The 22,750-nt window shown below is 43.0% G+C and overlaps 1 protein-coding gene across 1 annotated transcript in view; it reads left to right on the top strand.

Moving 5' to 3' along the window:
• Positions 1–22,750, top strand: part of MSRA (methionine sulfoxide reductase A) — a 300,938-nt gene that overhangs the window by 199,307 nt on the left and 78,881 nt on the right. The window contains exon 3 of the mRNA XM_026656347.1: positions 10,601–10,720. Within this exon, the coding sequence (XP_026512132.1) occupies positions 10,601–10,720 (120 nt within the window). The remainder of the gene's footprint in view (positions 1–10,600; positions 10,721–22,750) is intronic.

Genomic DNA, 22,750 nt, shown 5'->3' on the forward strand with positions numbered 1-22,750 from the left:
ACAGGACTGGGTGTCAGGAGACCTGGGTTCTACTCTGAGCTCTGTTGCTGTTTGACTTTGGGCAAGTTGCTTTAGCACTTTATGCTGCAAACTGAGGATAATGCCTCTTACCTACTTTTCTAAAGTGCATTGAGCTCTGTGAATGAAAAGTGCAATATTCGATCTGAGTATTGTTATGACAAGGGATGGAAACAAACATTGGAGATGGGAATGGGATAGCAGGAGGGAGAACAAAGGTAAAAACAATAAGTTCATGCAGATGCTTTCATCAGTAAGGTGAGCATCTTGAAAATTTCATAATTTTTTAATGATCTTTTTTACTCTATTATTCTAACATTCAGATTGATTTTTACTTGTATACAGTGGATTTCTAACAAAACAAAGAATAATATTACAAAGTGAGAAACATTTTATGAGGATAAATAAGACTGAACTTTATGAGTAGTGACTTTCTGTGTATGCCTCCCAGGCACTTTATCATTTGTTCGGTAGAACTAGGTAAAATGTTTTGGACAAATAGTTTTTTCACTGAAAAGTGGAGTTTTGGGGTTGATCAAAACTATTTGTGAATTCAACACAAATTTGCTGAATAGTTTCGTCCCTCCAGTTTTCCCCCCCAGATAGATTCACCATAGGACATAAGCACCATTCCTAAAACCAGAGGAGCAGGAGTAGACCTTCCCTCTTATATCCTATAGCCCCATGGTTAGAGCACTCACCTGGGTTGTGGTGGGAGACTCAAATTCAGGTCCTTTTTCTAATGGCTATTTAAGTACTTTATACAAAGTGGAACAGTTCCAACAAAAGAGATCTTAGGGGCTTGTCTGCACTACGGAGGCAAATTGACCTAAGTTATGCTACTCCAGGTATGTAAATAACGTAGCTGGAGTCGACATAGCTTAGGTTGACTTTCCCCAGTGTCTTCATGGCACTGAGTCAATGGGAGATGCTCTCCGATCAACTTCCCTTACTCTTCTCGGAGAGCTGGAGTACCGGGGTCAACCAGAGAGCGCTCTGCCATCAGGTCTATTGAAGACCCACTAAATTGATCCCCGTTTCATTGATTGCAACAGCATCGATCTCCCTGGTAGTGGAGACCAGCCCTGAGAGAGCCCCCACACCAGAATACCCAATGGCCCAGTAGTTAGGGCACTTACCTGTAAAGAGGGAGATCCAACTTCAACTCTCTACTCAAAATTGGGGACTTGAACCGACATCTCCCACATCCAAGGCGAGTACTCTAACCACAGGCCTATAAAGTGGGGGAAGAGCCTCCTCCAGTGGCTTTGTAAATGGCATTTCCAAATGTGCTTTGCTTTTAATAAAAAAGCAGTTAAAATGCCCCAAATCTATTTTTTGTTCACAGTTTTTTGCTTTCTGTGAAAACAGAATTTTTGTTTTTGTTTTAGGTCCATCCAAAACAACTTTTTTCCTCCCCAATTTTTAGTTTGACGTGAGAATTGAAAAATCAAATCTTCGCAAAGCTGTAGTGTTCCGTTCAGGGTGCTGGAACAATTTGTATAGTGGGGGTGCTGAGAGCCATTGAACCAAACTGTTAACCCTGTATATGATAGGTTTCAGAGTAGCAGCCGTGTTAGTCTGTATCCGCAAAAAGAACAGGAGTACTTGTGGCACCTTAGAGACTAACAAATTTATTAGAGCATAAGCTTTCGTGGGCTACAACCCACTTCTTCGGATGGAAACCACTTCAAGCCAAGGGGTGCGGCAGCACCTCCAGTACCAGCACCTTTGGCTCAGTTTATATCTTTGATTAATCTACATGTAATATTTCAATAGCTATTGTAGGTAAGAGGAATTAAGGTATCATTCTGTTTTTATACTAATAGATTCTCATCCATCTTAATGGAGTAACTACTCGCTTTAAGGTGTTTTTCTTAAATAACTAGAGTTCCCTAATTTTTTGTACAATCTTGCCAATGACTCCCGTTGCTCATAGAAACACATGCTCTTCAGTTGAATACAAGGTTCTGAGTTAATTAAGAAGTTGTTCAAATGATGTAAACCTTGAGAGTACAGCTTGAGAAAATGGCAGCAGAACCCTAAAAAGGAATTGAAGCATTAACATTCATTCCCAGACTGTGTGATTAATGTTATTTCTAGGGGTATACGAGCCTTAAAAGGTTCAAGTGTCAATCAGATTCATTGTGAAGTTCGAAAGCGTATAGTTTCAAAGTGTCTTTTGAAATTCAAGCCCATTGCTAAAACAATTGTTTGTTTTCCAAATTGGTGATTGCAAAGTGACAAATACCTTTAATGCTCTGCTGCAAATCCAGCTATGTTCAAACTATGCTTTCCTAGGCTAGTGGAATATTTTCTCTGTTTTTTTTACTCCAGATGCATCTTTGCTATCTGCCCATCTCTAATGCTGCAGCTCCACTGATCAAGTGTGGGGATCAATAAGGTACCGTGTGGATGGGCTGAAATCATATTAGTGGTTCTATAATCAAATGTACATCAGAGGTGCTTCCCTCCCTCTCTCCCCACATAATTTTCTGTATTGCTGTTCCTCAAAATGATATCAAATGATTAAAAACATTGACAGTTGACTTAAAATAGTTAATTAATTATAAATAGCTATTAATTTCTATTAGAATAGCATCAACATTCCTTAACTCAGGACATGTGTAAACAATGATTTAATGCATGGCAAACGGGTATAAATCTACAGTGCTTCAGCACGCCATTTAGACAAGCCTTAAGAGCAGGAGTGCATTGCGCTAGTAACTACTCAGAGTATACCTAGTAAGAGAAAGTCCCTGCCCTGCAGAGATCGGTTTATTTCCACAATCCCCATTGTTTGATATGTTGTAATTCAGGCATGTGTTGATGTCTCTTTTGTTAGTAGAATGTCACTTTATGACAGTTCCCCCACCCCGCGAACATGCCAACACTTTAGCAGAGAGACATCAGCTGTTGAATGTATCACTAGGCTATAAAACAATTTAACACTGCTTTGCTGTACCTTACCTATTTGATTTCATGGGTGTGAGGATTTACTGCTTGTGAAGGTGCTGACCTATTTGATAAATGGGATAGTGGGCAGAGTTCACTAGAAGAGTGTTTCTCAAATGTGGCTACTGTGGCTGCATGTGGCCACCAGGGTTTTTTCCTGAAGCCACAATAGTCTCCTGCGCAGAAATGGGGAGGGGGCAAAGCCACGGCCCTTCCCTGCAGCGCCCAGTTGCTCTGGGGGAGGGCTTCAGCATCCCCCATTTTCAGCCAGAGGATCTGGCGGCAGGCTTCATCCTACCCTCCACCCCCGACTTCAGCCACAGGACTCCAGGGGCAGGCTACAGAACCCCCCACTTCAGCTTGGGGGCTCTGACAGCAGGCTCTGGTCTTCAGTCCCCTGAGATGGCGGGGCTCCAGGCTTCAGCCTCCCCCCACGGGCTTCAGCCCATGGCAGCGGGGCTTCAGGAAAGCCAGCCTTACTGAGTGCCGTGGTCAAGAGGCAAACAGCAGCATAGGCCTGGGGTGTGAGGCTGCAGAATGGATCTTGGGGTGATGGGGGGAAAGCACTGGGGCTCAGGGAGTGATGGGGAGCCCAGGAGGGCAGTGGAAAGCCCGGGTAGGCAGCAGGGACTAGAGATGATGGGTGGGGAGTTGGGGGAAGCAGTTGTTGTATCCACCAAGCAAAGTATTAACAACTTCAACAGAACTTTATTTACAGTGGAAGTCTCTTTTCCAAGCTGTAGCTGCACACTCTGTAACTCTCCCAGCCTCCTCAACTCCTCCCCCCTTCTTCCTGTTTCCTGTCCTTTCAGACTCCCAACAGCCAGTGCTCCCAGTTCTAATAATCACATGCAGCATCTAAACACCACATTCCCTCCTCTCTTCAGAAACTTTTCAAATTAAAATAAACATTGTTGTTCTAACCCCAGGAACAAATATGAAACAAGACACTATACTGTTGGCAGGAATATTACACCGAAAACACTGTAGATACTACATAACATAGTCTTTAGTCCAGGCAGGTGGTCGTCTGAGTCTGACAGGCTGTCTCTCAAGCCCCGGTTCCAGTGCAATGTCTTGTTGTGTTGGTTCTACAGTGAAGTCATCCAATGCAGACTGGGTCTTGGCATAATCTCCTCTTGGTGCATAAGCAGGTGCAAGATAAGAAGCATTCCATACCCGCCCATCAGAAAGTCGATAGGTGTAAGGTCCCTTCTTCTCTATGATTTTAAGAGGAGCTGTGAATTTATGGTCCCCTTTGCGTAAGAGTCCAGGTTTTCGTATTCTAACAAAGGAACCACACTCAAACTTTGGTTCCTTAGCACCCCGCCGTTTGTCTGTGAAAGCCTTAGACTTTGCTTGGTTCTGTTCAACTGTCTTTCTCACATCATCCTTGTGTGGGGCATCAGGTCGTGTCTTTAACAATCCAGCAATGTTCAGTTTAGTAGTCATCTGTTTCCCATGAAGTAACTCTGCGGGTGATCTTTGCGTTGTGGCATGTCGTGTAGCCCGGTATACTTGCAAGAAATCAGTAGTGAAGGGTATCCACAATCGCCCTTCCAGCTTAGCTGTTTGCAAACTCTCTTTCAAACTTCTGTTAAACCGTTCGATTTCCCCATTGGCTTGAGGGTAATATAGGGATGACCTCCTGTGTAAAATGTTCCTCTCTACTAGAAAAGTTTCAAACTCCAGGGAAGTAAATTGACTACCATTATCTGAAACCAGTTCTTTGGGGTTACCTTCCCGGTTAAAAACTGAAGAGAGGAACTTAATTACTGTAGCAGAAGAAATTTGTGATGTAATCGCCACCTCAGGCCATTTGCTGAAATAGTCTATTAAAGTGATGGCATAATGACAGTCAAGTGGAGCAGTATCAAAGGGTCCTACAATGTCAATCGCCACTTTTTCCCATACAGATTCAGGAAGAGGAACAGGCGGTAATGGAGGGGTACATGTCACTGCTGTCTTATCATGCATTTGGCAAGTGACACAGGATTTTATGAGTGCTTCAGTTTGAGAGTCCATCCCTGGCCACCAATACAGATCCCGTAGTCGTTGTTTGGTTCTGACAATTCCTTGATGAGTATCGTGTGCCAGGTGTATGAGTTTTGACTGTAATTCTTCTGGCACAAGTAGCCGGTGTGTACCTCGTAGCACACAGCCATCGAGCAAAGAAAGTTCATCCCGAACTCTAAAATAAGGCAGCAAAACTGGGTCAAGGTTTTTAGGGTTACTGGACCATCTCTTTGTCAGAAATTCCCGTAATTTTTGTTGAATTGGACACACTGAACAAGCAGCTTGAAATTGTTCTCTTGTAACTGCAGTAAGAGTGCTTGTAATAAGCGCAACTACTACATCCTCATCCTCCGGTGGACCATCTGGTGAAGGCAAAGGCAGGCGAGAAAGGCAATCAGCTACCACATTTTTGTTTCCAGGCTTATATTCCAGTTCATAATTGAAAGAGAGTAGTCTTGCAGACCATCTAGCAATACGATATCCTGCTCTTCCCAGTCCTTTCGTGGTGAGCAACGTTGTCAAAGGGCTGTGGTCTGTGCGCAACTTGAACGTGCGGCCCCACAGGTAAATTCTCCATTTTTCAGTAGCCCAGACACAAGCAAGTGCTTCTTTTTCAACTGTAGAATATTTTCTCTCAGCATTACTTAGTGTCCTTGAAGCAAATGCAACAGTCCTCTCTGTGTTGTCCTCATGAAGTTGTGTGAGGACATCCCCAAGTCCATAATCAGAAGCATCAGTAGTTACAATTGTGGGGAATGCAGGACTGAATAATGCAAGTACTGGACTATGTACAATCAAGTCTTTCACCCTTTCGAAACTAACTTGTGCATCCGTTGTCCACACTAAGGTTGAACTTCTCCGTAGTAATTCTCGTAACAGTTCAATGACAGAAGCATAATTGGGAATGAATTTTGCATACCAGGAGGTAAGACCCAAGAAGGAACGTAAGGTTTGCAAATCTGTTGGAGGAGGAGCATTTGAAATTGCCAGGATATGATCTGGATCAGGTTTTAGTCCAGCCTGTGAAATTGTATGCCCCAGAAAGGAGAGTTCAGTTTGTCTAAATTTGCATTTGGACCTATTGAGCTTGAGGCCTGCTTTGCTGGTGCAGTTTAGTACAGACTGCAGGTTATTGTCATGCTCCTCAGTAGTATTTCCAAACACAATAATATCATCCAAATAGCACTGAACTCTATGTTGATTCTTCAGAATCAATGACATCATTTTTTGAAAGGCACTTGGGGCTGATGCGAGATGGTATGGAACACATTTAAAACGAAATAGTCCCTCATGTGTAATAAATGCTGTGAGGTCTCTGCTATCTTCATGCACCATAACCTGGTGGTATGCGCTCTGCAAATCAAGAGTAGAAAACATCTTTGCTCCACGGAGTTCTGCAAATACTTCCTCTGTGTGAGGAAGAGGATGGCTGTCAATCACAATAGCTTTATTTGGCTCCCTTAAGTCCACACAAAGGCGAATATCTCCACCCTTCTTCTGCGTCACTACTATAGGTGAAACTCAGTCTGAGGAGTTAATCTCTTCAATAATGTCCTTTTGAACAAGTTTTCTAAGTTCCTCTGAAACAGCTTCCCTGACTGAAAATGGTAAGCGCCGTAATTTCTGTCGTACAGGCAACACATTATTCCGCATTTTAACTTTATGCAGAAACCCGTAAGCACAGCCGAGTTTCTCCTCAACCTGGAGTTGGGTCCCAGCTGAAACTGGTGTGTGTACCGCAAGAGTGCTTTGCTGAGGAAGATCAATTCGTCCATTAACTACCCTGAGATTTAAAGCAGCTAATAAATCTCTGCCAAGGATAGGAGTGCCTTTGTGGACAATGTAGAACTCCGCAGTTACACAGCAATCACCAAAAGTAACTATTGCTGGCAAGCAGCCATGTACTGGAATATGGTTTTTCAAATAGCATACCAAGTGAAGTTTGGGTTCAGTAAGAGGCACATCTTTAAAGTAATGCAAATAGATGGAATCAGGTAGTATAGATACTGCTGAGCCAGTGTCCAACATTAGCTGAATAGAGTGTGATTTGCCTGAGGGTATGGCAGAAACATTTACAGTGCACTTTATCTGTTCTGGAATATGTGCAGTAGTGATTTTGTCTACACTCAGCACAGTAACATCTGGTATTGTAACTGCATGCACCTGTTGATTGAACTGGCTACTGCGACATACTTTAGCAAAATGCCCAATCTTTTGCAATGATTGCACTGAGCTACTTTTGCTGGACATCCTGTGAAGCTTGCAAGATGTTGTGGGGATCCACAGTGAAAGCATGCTTTTACTGTATTTTGCATTTGCTGATTCGCTGGCTTTTCATTAGTTTTCCTTTTGCAGTTGTTTGTCTGCAGTGATAGTGAACTTTTCTGCAAAGGAGTCACAGCCTGGACTGGGCCTCCTGTACCCTGGCTCATTATTTTGGCTTCAGCTGTAGCTGACTCAATCTGAGTAGCAATGGTTATTGCTTTTTCCAGTGTAAGTTGTGGTTCTAGAAGTAAGCGTTCTCTTACATGAAGCACTGTTGTTTTCTCAATGAGCTGGTCTCTAATCATCTCATCTGCCATATTCCCAAAGTCACAAGTTACAATCAGACTCCTCAGGGAAGCCATATACTGCATTATAGTCTCCCCTGATTTCTGCTCACGCTGGCGAAATCTGTAGCGATTAGCTACTACATTCACTTTTGGCACAAAAAAGTTCTTTAATGCAGTGAGTGCAGTCTCATATTTATCATCTGCAAGGGGAAAAGTGTAGAATATACGCTGCCCTTCTGCTCCAAGGCAGTGGATTAGCAGAGCACGCTTTCTTACTTCAGAAATCTCTGTAGCACTGATTGCAAGCAGATAAGTCTCAAACATACAGATCCAGGCAGTAAAAGCAATTGGAGGCTCACTTGGGCTTTGCAGAAAGGGTGCAGGTGGGTTCAGAGGCAGAAGATCCATCCTCGTCGCCAAAATGTTGTATCCACCAAGCAAAGTATTAACAACTTCAACAGAACTTTATTTACAGTGGAAGTCTCTTTTCCAAGCTGTAGCTGCACACGCTGTAACTCTCCCAGCCTCCTCAACTCCTCCCCCCTCCTTCCTGTTTCCTGTCCTTTCAGACTCCCAACAGCCAGTGCTCCCAGTTCTAATAATCACATGCAGCATCTAAACACCACAGCAGTGTGGGCCAGGGGCACCAAAATACAACTGTACATTATTATTATTATTATTGAGTCTGCAAAAGGAAAAAAACCCACATCAATAAATTACAATGTTTTTTCCTAATGTTAATGAAGTATTTTAGGAAAATTTGTCAGAGTGGCCACCAGCAAGAGTTGGTAGCCTCAATCTGACACCGCCAAACATTTTGTTGTGAGAACCCCTGCACTAGAACAACAAAAGGCCCACCTCCTTAGGTGTGGGAAGAAGCCACTGAGCCCAGAGATCAACTGATTATGGGGAAGAAGAATGAAAAAGCTGGGGGTAGGGTTGCAGGCCAAAAGGTCAAAACAAGGGATCCAGAGAGGGACACTATGTAGACAACCCCGGAAAATGCCCACTGCTTCAAGAAAGTCAATGGACACCACCCAGAAGATTGACAATTCTGGACGCCGAAGTCCTCAATTTTTTGAAAGGCCACTTTCCCTTTTGCATACACAAAATTGTATACACACGTATTTGCATCTGAACTTTGCTAATGCTTGTGTACCCTTCTTAAATAGTCTAACACTTGCATGCACTCTGTGTTTGAGTGGTCCCAGTGGATTTTGTGGTTGCTGCTTCTAACACTCGCATATGCAGGTTTTGGACTATTAAAGTGTGTGTGCTCAGGTGTTAGAATTTGCCCACATGTGTGTAGATTTTTGCATCTTCAAGGTGCAGGCACAAGTGTGTCCACACATGCTTTGTGTGTGCTGAAAATTTACTTGTCACTTGCCAAAAGACAGCAAATCACAGGCAGAGCTGAGTATAAAACCCACATCAGTAGGCTCAGCTGACTACGTATATAATGGTAGCATTAACGTGGGATAACAGGCTGGTTGCAATTGACATCAGGTATTCTAAAATGGCAGTGACATTGCCCCTGTATATTTAGTGCATTACAACTGAAAACAAAGATAAGAGTTGATCAGAATAAGTTACTCGAGTTTGAAGTTGATTTCTGAAGTTTCAAAGGAAGGATATGCCTTTGTGAACAATTTGTATTTTATGGAAGGCCCTGCTTTGTTCTTTTAGCTGTGCTTTAATGGAAACTGTAGGTAATATTTTTAACCTGAAATCTCAACAGTATTATCATTGCAAAACCTACAACTGTTCACTGTTTTCCAACTGTAATTGGAATTTTATTGTATGTTACACAACCCTTTATTTCCAGCGTTTTAGTGGGAGAAGAGATAAAAAAAAAAAAACTATTCAAAAGTTCAGACAAGAAATACATTGCCATCTGTAATCATAGATTAGTTAGATAATAATAGCATTTACATGACACTTTTCATCTTTAGAGAGCTTCACAAACAATAAGTAATTCATTCTTCTTAACTAGATAAAACGTTCAGAGAATCCTGACTGTTAGTCATGTTGGTTCCCAGTCATTAGCAATCAGTTAAGTCGCCCCATTCCAATGACAGGCACAAGTGGCCCGATCTGCATGTGGTGCAAATTGGCGCAGCTCCATTGAAGTCAATTGAATTATGCAGATTTATACTAGCAGAGAATCTGGCCCGATAGGTCATGGAAATAATGAACATAATTCAGAATGGCCTAGGAGTGATGTAATAAATTTATGGGAGCAGCTTTCCATGGAAAATAGCATTAGTTTAGGGCCATATTTTTAAAGTAAGGCATGTAGAATTGCATGCATCAGTTTGCACTAACTGAAATTATGAGTACAAAAATCGATGTGCATGTGCAGATCAGGTCCTCACTCAATCACCTCTTCAGGTGGTATACATTGGTGAGGCTCCATTGATCTCAGTGGAATTTTGCCCATTTTACATCAGCCAAGAATCTGGTCTCTTTTGATAACTGGCCATGTGGGTGAATTAATACCTGATTTTTGCATGCACATCAGATATTTGCATGCATAAATTAACTAAGCCTGAGAGTTTTTTCTCCTCTATGATCTATAATTTAGTTAATTATTACTCTTCCACCTTTAAAGATTGCATGTGCCAGGAAGCAGAACATTAAATAAATGTTTGCCATTAATACAAATTAATGTGTTTTGACAGCTTGCTAATCAACTAAAGGAAAATGCTGCTACAGAAATATGTACAATTGCCATTTAAGCAATGGTTTTTTTTTAGGTGGGTGGGGATTCATGTCATTAAAATGTGTGCCTTTGAAAATTGTACAGGTTATTCTAAATTTTGCTATCTATAATATGCCGATATTCAGACAAATCAGAAGTTTTGTCTGTGCTAGCTTCGTGAAGGGGAATGGATTTGCACAGAATCACAAATCCATAGCTAATCTTGGTGGACATTTGACCGTCATGTGCCAATTGCATCAGTCGTTTCCAGTACAGAGAGTCTTAATTAATATGCAAGTGATTGATTTAATATTGATTAGATCTTAACATCTTGTTGTGTACTTTACACATTATGCAGGTATGGGATGTTTCTGGGGAGCAGAGAGAAAGTTTTGGACACAGAAAGGAGTCTACTCCACTCAAGTGGGTTATGCAGGAGGGTGTACCCCAAATCCCACCTATGAAGAGGTTTGTTCAGGTATGTCTGTTTCCTTTGATTTCACAGATCATGGACCTGATCCTATGAGATTATGATCTATTTTAGTGGGACTGGAGGGTGATCAGAGCCGCTCAGGATTGGGCCCATAATGAACACTGATATCTACTGTACCAATCTAAATGTTAATATAATGTAAGATATTTACAAGCAACCATCATCCCCTAGTATCTAATTAGCTGGGGTGCATACAAAGACACTAAGGATGGAAAAGAAACAGGTTTACATTGTTATTGTCTCTTGTATTTTTCCTGTATGCTCTCAGGAAATTTTAACTATCGTATATTTCTTCTTTGGAAAACTGATAATGTACAGTTCAAACCATTCCTTTAGTACTGACAGAAATCAGGAGTCAGATCAGTCTTTCTTTTTATCCCTATAGTGTCTTGTGGTGATAAGTTTAAATATCATCTCTCTCCTGAATTATTTTCAATACTTTATCTTTTATATACACCCAACAACCACTAGCCCACCAGACCAAAACAAACCTCCAGGATTTGTCCATGCTCCGTGCTCTCACCAGTCCTTCCACCCTATTACAACCAAAAGCTTCCATTGTTTTTACCCATAATTCAAATCCCATAATCCTTTACAGCCATTTTACACTGATTAGTGCTGCTCTGAAAGTATATGCATGCTGGGCATAGTTCTCCCAGCGTGCTCTCCTACACAGTCATTAGTAGACGATAGCTTTGAGGTTTCACTTTGCTTTTGTTCTCTTGTCAACACTTTTCATGCCAACTGCTGAGGCGGCTCTACCACTTTTGTTTATTACCGGGCACCTAGGGATGACATAAAACAGTGGAAAAAGTTTGGCAGTCCTAGCAATTAATAGATGTCACATCCGCCGAAGAGAATTGCTGCAGAGTACCCAAGGAAACAGAAATCATCTGTAAATAAACAAGACTGTGAAAAGTGATGCTGTGTCTTTATTAAGCAAGAAATGAAACACTTATAGGAAATTACTCTAGAAAGCAAAAATTACGGGAGCTGTTTTTACATAGGCACAGAGGTAATCTTTCACTAGTGACAACTAACAGCCAAAGTGTTCCTGAAAGTAAGGACTCCGTGGAAATGAACTTAAACCCCACCCCCCGCCCCCAAACTAGAATACTGGGAGAGGGTACTGTACCTTTGGCATTAAGTGATGCCTGGGCAGCTGCAGGCTAGACCCTGGGCTGCGGCACCTGCAGGCTGCTGGGAAGCATAGCCACAAGGAGAGTCATCACATGTTAAGAAAACAGCGCAGTGGATCAGTCACGTCTTTTTCATTTGTCCAGATCATCCATTACCTCCTTTCCGAAAGCTTAACTTCCACAGTATTACACCTTGGGCCTTGTCCTCCACTTCAGTGCACCATGTGCAGTGTTTACGATAGTGTGTAATCCTCTAGCCATCCAGCACTTTCAGTCCATTCTCTTCAACAGCCTGAGCATTAGCTTGTAAAAGGCCCACAAAATGTGACCATAATTCCCCTGATTATCAGACCTTTTATATTGGATAGTGAAGGATGTTACAATTTCCCCCATCCCAACACACACACACAGTCCTGGTACGCGGAGGGGATTTAGGGTAGAATTTTGAGGGTCCCTCTAGTCTAAAGATACGAAGTGCTGGCTGCTGGCCAGGGGAGGTGGGATCAGAGGTGGGAACGGGATGGGCTGGGAGAGACAGTGAAGTATACTGAGAGTGTAAGCTCTCTTGAATAGCTGCATTGTAGACTGGTCCTCCTGCTGGACTTCAGAATAGCTATAGAGAGAGAGGGTAATATCCTGTTGTAACAGGGTCCTTGGGCTGAAGAGTAATCCAGCTCAGAGTACCAGATGAGTCCCATTTGAGAGGGATCAGGTGATTCTCCTCTAAAGAGCAGCTGGAAGCTGCAGGTGTGGGTATTGCTCAAGGAGAAGAGAGACTGCTAGGAGTGAGTAGGCTCCAGCAGGGTCCTGGGATCTGGGACTAACACTACAGCCAGGAAGGGTTGGGAGTAACCTGCTAATGCAGGAGGGATCCTGAGCAGACAAGGGAAAGAGTGCAAAAGCTCTCCAGGCAGAGGAGCTTGGTATTCGTGTTCTTGCCAGCAAGTTAAAAAAGTATGGATTGGATGAATGGACTATTACGTGGTGTAGCGATGCGGCGACTCACCGGTGTGGCGCCTCCTGCTGGTTTTCCAGGGAATTAGCTTTTCCAGCCTTGGAGCGCCCTCTGCTGGCCGATGTCTCGCTTGTCGCTGGCCCCGTGTCCCTCCCGGACCCCGGTGCCCCTTTACCTTGGGTGCTGCTCCCTGGCAGTACCCCCACAGATCTGGGTCTCCCCTCCCCAGGGAACCCCCAACCCTCTATCCCCACCTCACCTCAGTCTATGGCTACTGCCAGTCACCATCTAGCCCCCGCTCACTGGGGCAGACTGCAGTGTACAAGCCATTCATCACTGGCAAAGTGGGGTTTGGACCTGCTGCCTTTGCCTAACCCCTGGGCTACAGCCTCTGCAACCCCAGTATCTGGTTTGGCCTTGCACGGGGCCTGCAGCCTGGGGAGTTGCCAGGGGGGAGCTCCCCAGCTCCTCTCACCTTTCCCCAGCCCTGCTCTGTTGCCTGTACCCACGGCTCCCAGGCAACTAGGTCCTTCTCCGTCTGAAGCTGGAGGGAGAGTGTGCCTAGCTCCTGGCTCATAGCCCTTTTATCAGGGCCAGCTGAGGGCTGATTGGGGCGTGGCCCAGCTGTGGCTGCTTCCCCAATCAGCCTAGCTTTTAGTTCGCAGCTCCAGCCCCGTCCCAGGGCTGGCTGTAACCCTTTTCAGACCAGGGATTGGGTAATCACCCCGCTACAGGTGGATAGAAAGCTGGCTAGATTGTTGGGCTCATCAGGTAGCGATCAATGGATCGATGTCTAGTTGGCAGCCGGTATCAAGCAGAGTGCCCCAGGGGTCAGTCCTGGGGCTGGTTTTGTTCAACATCTTTATCAATGATCTGGATGATGGGATTAATTGCACTCTCAGTAAGTTTGCAGATGACACTAAGATGCAGGGAGAGATAAATACGCTGGAGGGTAGGGATAGGGTCCAGAGTGACCAAGACAAATTGGAGAATTGTGCCAAAAGAAATCTGATGAGGTTCAACAAGGACAAGTGCAGAGTCCTGCACTTAGGACTGAAGAATCCCATGCACTGCTACAGGCTGGGGACTGACTGGCTAAGCTGCAGTTCTGCGGAAAAGGGGATTACAGTGGACGAGAAGCTGGATATGAGTCGGCAGTGTACCCTTGTTGCCAAGAAGGCCAACGGCATATTGGGCTGTATTAGTAGGAGCATTGCCAGCAGATCGAGGGAAGTGATTATTCCCCTCTATTTGGCATTGGTGAGGCCACACCTGGAGTAATGCGTCCAGTTTTGGTCCCCCCACTACAGAAGGGATGTGAGACAAATTGGAGAGAGTCCAGCGGAGGGCAACAAAAATGATTAGGGGGCTGTGGCACATGACTTATGAGGAGAGGCTGAGGGAACTGGGCTTATTTAGTCTTCAGAAGAGAAGAGTGAGGGGGGATTTAATAGCAGCCTTCAACTACCTGAAGGTGGGTTCCAAAGAGGATGGAGCTAGGCTGTTCTCAGTGGTGGCAGATGACAGAACAAGAAGCAATGGTCTCAAGTTGCAGTGGGGGAGGTCTAGGTTCGATATTAGGAAACACTATTTCACTAGGAGGGTGGTGAAGCACTGGAATGGGTTACCTAGGGAGGTGGTGGAATCTCCATCCTTAGAGGTTTTTAAGGCCCGGCTTGACAAAGCTTTGGCTGGGATGATTTAGTTGGTGTTGGTCCTGCTTTGAGCAGGGGGTTGGACTAGATGACCTCCTGAGGTCTCTTCCAACCCTAATATTCTATGATTCTATGATTAGGAAGAGAAATATTTGTTTGTGGGACTTTAATTTGGGACTTGGAGTTTTATTTTGAGTTATTTTCTGTGACTAAACCCAGACCCCAAAGACGGGTGTTTTGGATTCAAGAAAAGCATGTGGAGTCTGTAAGGAGCCCTTTGAAAAGGGAGAAATTATTAGCAGGTCACTGCTCAGACACCCCTGGCCACGAGGGGGCGCACAGGGGGCCTTCAACCCTATTACACTTGTATACTGTATTTGTCTGTTTGATTTTGACTGTAAGCTTTTTGGAGCTTGTACCATGTCTTTTCATGCATAAATACGGCATAATAATTAATTAACTTATGCTCCTGGAATAAAGAGGGGGCCGGGGAGCCATAGAACCCAATCTGCAATTGGCTATTGCAGGTGAGAGATGGTCTGACAAAAGATAGCTCAGGTTCAGATGGCTTGAAGGTGCCCTGCAAAAATAGAGCATTACAATACCAATAATACTAACTTGCACGTGTGTGTATGCCTTTTACCCACGGATCTCAGAGCACTTTATAAATCAGTTGTGCCTCCTAACCCTACTTTTACATACAAAGGCCAGAATGGTACCATTTGCATAGTGATCACCTGTGCCCAAAGTGAGGGAGGTCTTGGGAAGGAGTGTCACACCTTCTCTTGCCAAATGGTGGGAAATAGTGAGGATTTTTTTTTAAATGGAAAATGGCCATTTTTAAACCATAGTTAAAACATTGAATGTATCATTTTTCTGAAAAAAAAAAAAACCCACTCAGAAATTTCATTTAGTGACAGTTATGGTTGCCTCAGAATAAACCTCACCACGTCAAAACCTTATGCCTTGTTTATACTAGAAGGGATTTGTTGATATAGCTATTGATGTGTAGAGCTCTGTCCACGGCATTTTGAAAGTTCACTAGATTCCAGCTGGTTCACCTCCATGGTGGGAAGGTGGAAGAGCCATGATTTCTGCTTGCACAAAATAGCGGTCAGACCCCTGTCATACTATACAGAGCATAAACGGTTGTTCTACAGATCGTCCTATCAATTGGTATGGTGTTGCCTTGTTAAATTGATGGTTAGAGATAATCGAGCTCTTGTGAAGCTTATGAATACACTGATAGAAAATTATTTTTACATTTCATAGTAACTACTGTACAGATGAAAATATGAAAAGCCATTCTGCAGTGGATAAGCATTCTGAGCTATTTTCAGTGCATTAGACTAATGCACAAATACAGCATATTTGACAAGCATTACACAGCCCAGGCTCTTCCTTCACTATGAAATTCTCCTCGTATTTTGCTTACAGATGTTCAGAACAATTCTGTGTTTGTCAGTATAGTCATACGTTTTTTGAAATCTGTATAACTCCAGTGGCACTGAAGTCAGAAGCGAAAAAAATGATGCTGTTCTTTATGAACTGGTTGTGTGCAATTACCATATAAAAGCTTAAGCTTAAGACCATATTTTTAAAAAGAGGACATTTTTCAGACTTCTGGGAAGAGGACCCTGTGAATATCAAAGCAGGTCATTTTATTCTATAAAAATACACTTCAGGGATCATACATTGCACAGAAAATATGCGTTATTATTATTATTTATTTATTAAATATTTGTTATGGCTATGGGGAGATATTCAGAAATTTACTAACTATCCCTGTTCATAATCTAGGCAACCCTCAATACTTTGTCTTAAATGTTGTGTATCTTTTGTATGAACGAGTAATCCTTGAAATTAATAACATGATGTAAAACGATGCAGGAAGCATCTATGTGGGGTGCAATGTTACATGCAATATTCAGATTGAAATTGTTTTACAAATGCAGTATGCACATATTTTATTGATGGGTACCAGTGCATCTTGCATAGCAGGTGGTGACAGGGAGTGCTTGTTATGTCTAGGTGTTCCACTTGCCTTTAAAGTTTCTAAGCATCCAAAGGTCACCCTGAAGATTTCTCCGTAGCTGGAAAAGAAGGTGGAGAAACACAACATTAATTTCTTGCTCTGTTACCTCCTATCCCTTTGGTCAATTGGTGATTTTCAACGTTAACTTCATCTTAATTATACATCAAACAGGAGGCAAGGCTGCCTTTCAAATTCACTGTTAGTTGATGTGTCTTCATTTTAAGAGAGGGAATGCAAAAGGCTTGCTTCAGTGACCTGGTTCTTGTTTTAAATGCTTGCATGTAAGTAGCATGATCACGGATGTGGGTGGCACAACAAAGGGAAATCTGTGTCAGGCCAGTGCTGTGGGTTGCCCATCGTACTCATTGGTAAGGAAGGAACAATCAGCATGGGGAAAGATTTCTCTTTACTCTTCCCAGTGTTCCCTGTCCTCTACCCAGCATAGTTTAATGTTCTACCAAAAATTATCAGAATATTGAGATCGTGGGCTATGACTTTAAAAGCCCAGCACTTCCTTGGGAATAAAACTGGGACATCTCAACATCTTTCCAGGTGTGTCTTACTCTCCAAAATGTTTAAATGCATAATTAAACTACAAACATTAACCTCACTTTCTATAACTTCTAAAGGGACCGGAAGGATTTCAAGAACAGAACCTGAAGTCCACAAGATTAAAGTCTTCAGACAGTAATGGGAATAGTTCAGAACATTTTCTTTTATTGTGAAAGTCATTGTCAAGAGAATAGATTCCTGTTGTGCCTTTGTCTGTTCTCCTTACAGCTTCCCTTATAAGAATGGGGTGTAAGAATTTTAATGACGTATAGATTCTGTGAAGAATATCAGTGCTCTGAACAACCTTGATCTGTTCAACATTCTTCAGGATGATTGGTTACCCATTCCACCTCTCCCTGTTTTTTTTAGCCTCACTCACCTGTGAGAAAGGGTGGAAAGGTCAACCGATCAAAGTACAAAATATTGAAAAGATCAAAGTTAGTTTCATGTATTAATATTCTTATGGAGTACATTAGATATTAGCATTCCATATCATTATATCTATTATTATAGCCAGACCACTGTTAGAAACAGGTGATCTCTGTATAGACTTGAAATTATAGTCCCATGATCCTAAATGTGCAGACAAAATCATGAGAAATTCACCTATAATCTCTTTTCAGGAAGTTGCTATAGTAATAAAGTAACAGGATAACACCCATTTTCACTTCAGAAAAGATGCTGCTGAAATATTATGACCTTAGAAAAAGACGTCTCAGGGATGCACTGAATTTCAGTTACCAGCTAAAATGCAATTTTACCTAGAAAACTGTTATGGAAAGAATGACACCTTTTATTTAGAAGAGCTTCTTCCTGTGTATATTCAGTGTTGTTTAGTTAGCTTTGCTGACCAGAGTCTGCAGGGTCAAACCAGTGTACCACTGTGCACCAGGAAATAAACAAGAATTCTGGATATTATCATTTAAAAATAAAGGACAGCATGAAAGCTTATTGGTAACCAGAATATCCACAATGGATGTTAGTAGCCGCTGAGGAGCCAGCTGGAACTTACTGACTCCTAAGAGCCCTGTGGACCAGTGTTTGAGACCCATGGTCCCTCTAAGGCATGCCCACAGGGTGGCATGGGACCAGGCTTTTCAGGGCGATTCTTAGGGAATGTTTGTATGAGTGTGGGGCCATGTACATTTCCTGCCAGCTCCCAGATGTGCTCCTCAGGATCGTACCTCTCCCAGTCAACAAGATACCAGAGTGCTTTGTGCTTAAAATCCAGGATCTTGTGAACCACGTATTCCTCCTGGCCCTGTACCTGGTATGGTGGAGGAGGTGGCTGGGTCCTGTGAAGGAAAGGGTTTTCCATGTCGGGCTTCAAAAGTGACACACAAAACACCAGGTGAATCTTCAGAGACCAGGGTAGTTGCAATTCAAAAGTGACTAGACGTATTGCAGGATCTTTAAAGGGCCAAGAACTGAAAGTTCAGCTTGCGAACAGGTCTGATGGTGTGGAGATGCTCCATGAAGAGCCATACCTTTTGTCCCAGTGAGTAGATGGGACCTTGCTGTCAATGTTGGTTCATATACCATTTATAGTCTGCTCTTGCTTTTTTCAGGTGGTCCTTCACTTCTTCCTGGGCATGATGAATCCAGTGCACTAGGTCTGAGGTGGCCGGGTTGGGAGAGGACACAAGTAATTGCGGGTGGAATTGAAGATGGTACCCATAGTTGATATATAAAAAGAGGGGGGCTTTGACCCATAGGCGCATGGTCTGCATTGTTGTATGCAAACTCCGTGTAAGGGAGAAGGGAGGACTAGTCATCCTGGTGATTAGTGATGTATCATTGCAGATGCTTTTGAGAATTTGGTTGGCCCTTTCTTTTTGGCCATTAGACTGGGGATGGTAAGCAGAGAAAAGACATGTGCGGACCCCCAACAGGCGCATTGCCTCACGCCAGAACCATGCTGTGAACTGAGACCCTTGATCAGAGGTGATGCATTCTGGAAGGCCATGGAGGTGAACTATGTGGCTAATCCATAGGTGGGCTGTCTCCTGAGTGGAGGGGAGGCCTGTGCAAGGGATGAAGTGGGCCATTTTGGTAAAGTGGTCCACTACTGTCAAAATTGTTTCAAATTTGTTGGACTTCGGTAATTCTACAGTGAAGTCTACAGTGATGGCCACTCTGGGTTGAGATAGGGTGTCCAAGGCCTGGAGGACGCCTCAGGGCTTATGGCATGGTGTCTTGGCAGGGGCACAAACATTGCAAGAAGCAATGAATGACCTTATCATGGGGCACATCCTTGGCTACCAAAAGGAGCAAGATATTAATCGTTGGGCCTCAAAGTGCCCCAAGTGTCCTGCTAGGGGATAGTCATGGCACAGTTACAGGAAAGCAACTCTTGCGGGAACATAGACACGGTCCTTTATATACATGATCCCTTCCTGGGTGTCATGTGGTTAATTGTTGCTAATAGCTTGTTTGTTAGTCGGAAATCCTGAGGGAGAGTGTATCTATGTGAGTATATCCTGGTGACAAGCTGTACTGAGAAAGTTACAAGATTTGAGAATAAGGGTTGGTTCCTGGCTGGGGTCTCAGGGGTTGGTACTATATCTTTGGGACAGGGTGTCAGCCTTGCTGTTTTTGGATCTGGGGTGACATGTGATGATGTAGTCAGATCATGAGAAAAATAGGACCCACCAAAGCTGCCATTCATTTAAGGCTTTTGCCTTAAAAAGATATTCCAGATTTTTATGTTCAGTGAATACCTGGACTGGGTGGAAATCTCCTTCCAGGTAGTGCCACCATGCCACAAAGGTGTTTTTTTGTGATCAGGAGTTCCTTATCAAGTATTTCATAGTTTAGCTCTGCAGGGGGAGCTACCTCAAGCAGTAAATGCATGAGTGTAACACTTGTTCAGGACCAAGTCATTGGGAGAGGCCAGCCCCAATTTAGTGTACTTGTCGGTTTCTAGAATGAAGGCTTACGTGACATTGATGTCATGATGTTACAATGAGCCAATATGGATGCAGCAGTAAAGGAGAGTTTCAGCTGATTAATGTATACTGAACCTCAGGAGAACAATGGAACTGGGCATTTTTTTTTGGAAGAGAGCAGCGAGGGGCTCAATTTGTTTTGGAAAATTCAGGATGAATTATCAATTTAAAAAAAAATGGGCAAACCCCAGGAAGTGTTGCAGCTCACTTACTGTGTGGGGATTTGGCCAGTCTTGGACCTTGCATGGTTCCATCTGGATCCTTTCTGGGATAAGGTGAAGAGCAAGAACTCTGTGAAGACCTGATCAAAGGAACACTTCTTGAGCTTGGCATAAAGGCCAGGCTGTCATAAGCATTCCAGAACCTTTTAGACATGAGTGGTATGCTGTTGAGGGTAGTCGGAGAAGACCAATATGTCATCTGGGTAGACTACTATGTACTGATCCAATATGTCTGGGAATACATCATTTATAAAATGTTGGAAGGTGACCAGGGCATTGGTCAGCCCAAAGGGGATTACAAAAGATTCATAGTGGCCATACCATATTTGGAAGGCAGTCTTTCACTCATCCCCTTCCTTGATTTGCACAAGGTTGTATACCTCCTCCCTCCCCAACTTAGTGAATATATGGGCAGCCCCCATGTGATCTAGCAACTCAGGAATCGGGGGTAGCGGGTAATAGTTCCTGATAGTTATCTGATTTGGTGCATGGTAATTGATGCAGAGTCAGAGACTGCTATCTTTCTTCTTGATGAAATGGACTGCTGTGCCGGCTGGCAAGGTTGACTTGCAGATAAACCCTCAGGCCAGGTACTCCTGGAGGTATTCTCAGAGCACCATCAGCTCAGGTCCTGACATGGCATAAATTTGTCCAAACAGTATATTTGCTCCTGGCTGCAGCTCTATTTTGCAGTCATAGTCCCAGTGTGGAGGCAGGGTGTCCTCATTGCTCTTTTCAAAAACATTGGCATAATCTTGGTATTTTGAGGGCAATTCAGATGTAGCTGCAATGGAATGCTCTGCTGGATAGCTGCCCCCTCATGAGTCTCTCAAGATTTGGATGCTAGGACAGGATCTACTGGCCCCAACGGTGCTGCTGACAAAACAGGGTATGGGAGGAAGGGATTGCTCATTTTAGGAATTTAAGGATCTTTATGGTTGTGTTAATATTTGTGAATATGGGATGAGAGTCCCTAGGAGTTCACCTTCCATATTACCTTTATTGCCGCTATTAATTATTTTATGTTTACACAGGGCTATTAGTGTGCATGATGCTTTACAGACAAGTCAGAAGGCAATCCTTGCCTCAAGGGATTTACAATCTAAAGGATCAATTCTGCAAACACTTTGTTCTGGAAGTAGTGATTACTACAGGTAGTAGCTGTACTGAATTCAAATGGGGCTACTCCTGGTGGTAAGAACTATACCTGATAGTAAATATTTGCAGTAGCTTTTCCAATGTTAGACAGGTAACAAAAAATTAATTACAAATAAAATAAAAAATAAGGAGCACTGAACATAGTGGGCAAGGAAGAGTGAAAAACAGGAAGGGACTACAGCTGTTGGGAGACCATCTTTCTTCAAGGAAAACAGATGGTATAAGCAGTTTGGGCTGTTCATACATTACTTGTTTATTGCAGGGGCTTTGTTTTATTTTACTGCTCCTAGTGCTTATTTCCCAAATTGAAATCTTAATTCCTTTGGTGACACAACACTAAGGTGCTGTGGAGATGATGATTAATGTTTTCAGGAGCATCTTATCTCTTCCTGATATTGAGATAATACTGTAATTACTGTGTGTAATCATTATAACCAACTTTTACCTACCCCCTTTATGAGATACACACTCCTGTTCTTATGCCTGAAAGTCTACAAGTTGCACACAATCTCATTCACAGCAGGATAATAATTCTCAGTAACTTTAAATGAGAGCCTGCATAGCATGTATCTCATCAAAAATGATGAGAAAAATCTGTTTTTAAGAGCTTAAAATTCTATTTATCTAGCTTTCTTGATAAGACTATTCTTTTTTTGTTTATAAAACTGAAAGTATTAGGCCAAATTCTGCTGAGTTATACACTTTCAAACACCCTGACTTCAAAGGAGGTTGAGAGCAGAATTTGGTCCTATGACACATGATACAGATCCTTTGGGGCCCTTGTAACCTCCATGCATTCCTGTTTCAGTTCCCCTCTTTAAAGTGAAGTGGATCAGCTAAATATATAGCTCTAGTTTTTCTTTAGGTATTTTAATAGAACTTAGAAACTGAGGCCAAGACCCTCACCTTTGAGGATGTGGGCTTGAATCTCCTTCTCAGTTTTGGTAGGTCTACATTACAGCCCCTACAGAGGCACAGCTACAGCGCTGCAGCTGTGCTGTTGTAGTGTAGACACTTCCTACATCGACCAAAGGTGTTTTTCCATCAATGTAGGCAGTTCACTTCTCTTATAGGTGGTGGCTAGGTTGACAGAAGAATCCTTCCATCAACCTAACTGTCCTTACACCGGAGGTTAGGCCTGACTATGGTGCTGAGCTTGCAAAATATTTCACTGCACTGAGTGACCTAGCTAGGTCAACCTAAGTTTTAGGTGTAGACCAGGCCGTATAGTCTTTCCAGGCAGATACAGACTTAGTGCTCAGAAAGAAAGTAAGTGAAAATAAATGCAAGCTGTTTGAAAAGTTGAAATGTAAGAGGAACAGTGTGGTTTCATTTACACTTAGTGCCATTGA

The sequence above is a fragment of the Terrapene carolina genome, unplaced genomic scaffold, assembly GCF_002925995.2.
Source record: "Terrapene carolina triunguis isolate 2854851 unplaced genomic scaffold, T_m_triunguis-2.0 Scaffold228, whole genome shotgun sequence".
Taxonomy (NCBI): domain Eukaryota; kingdom Metazoa; phylum Chordata; order Testudines; family Emydidae; genus Terrapene; species Terrapene triunguis.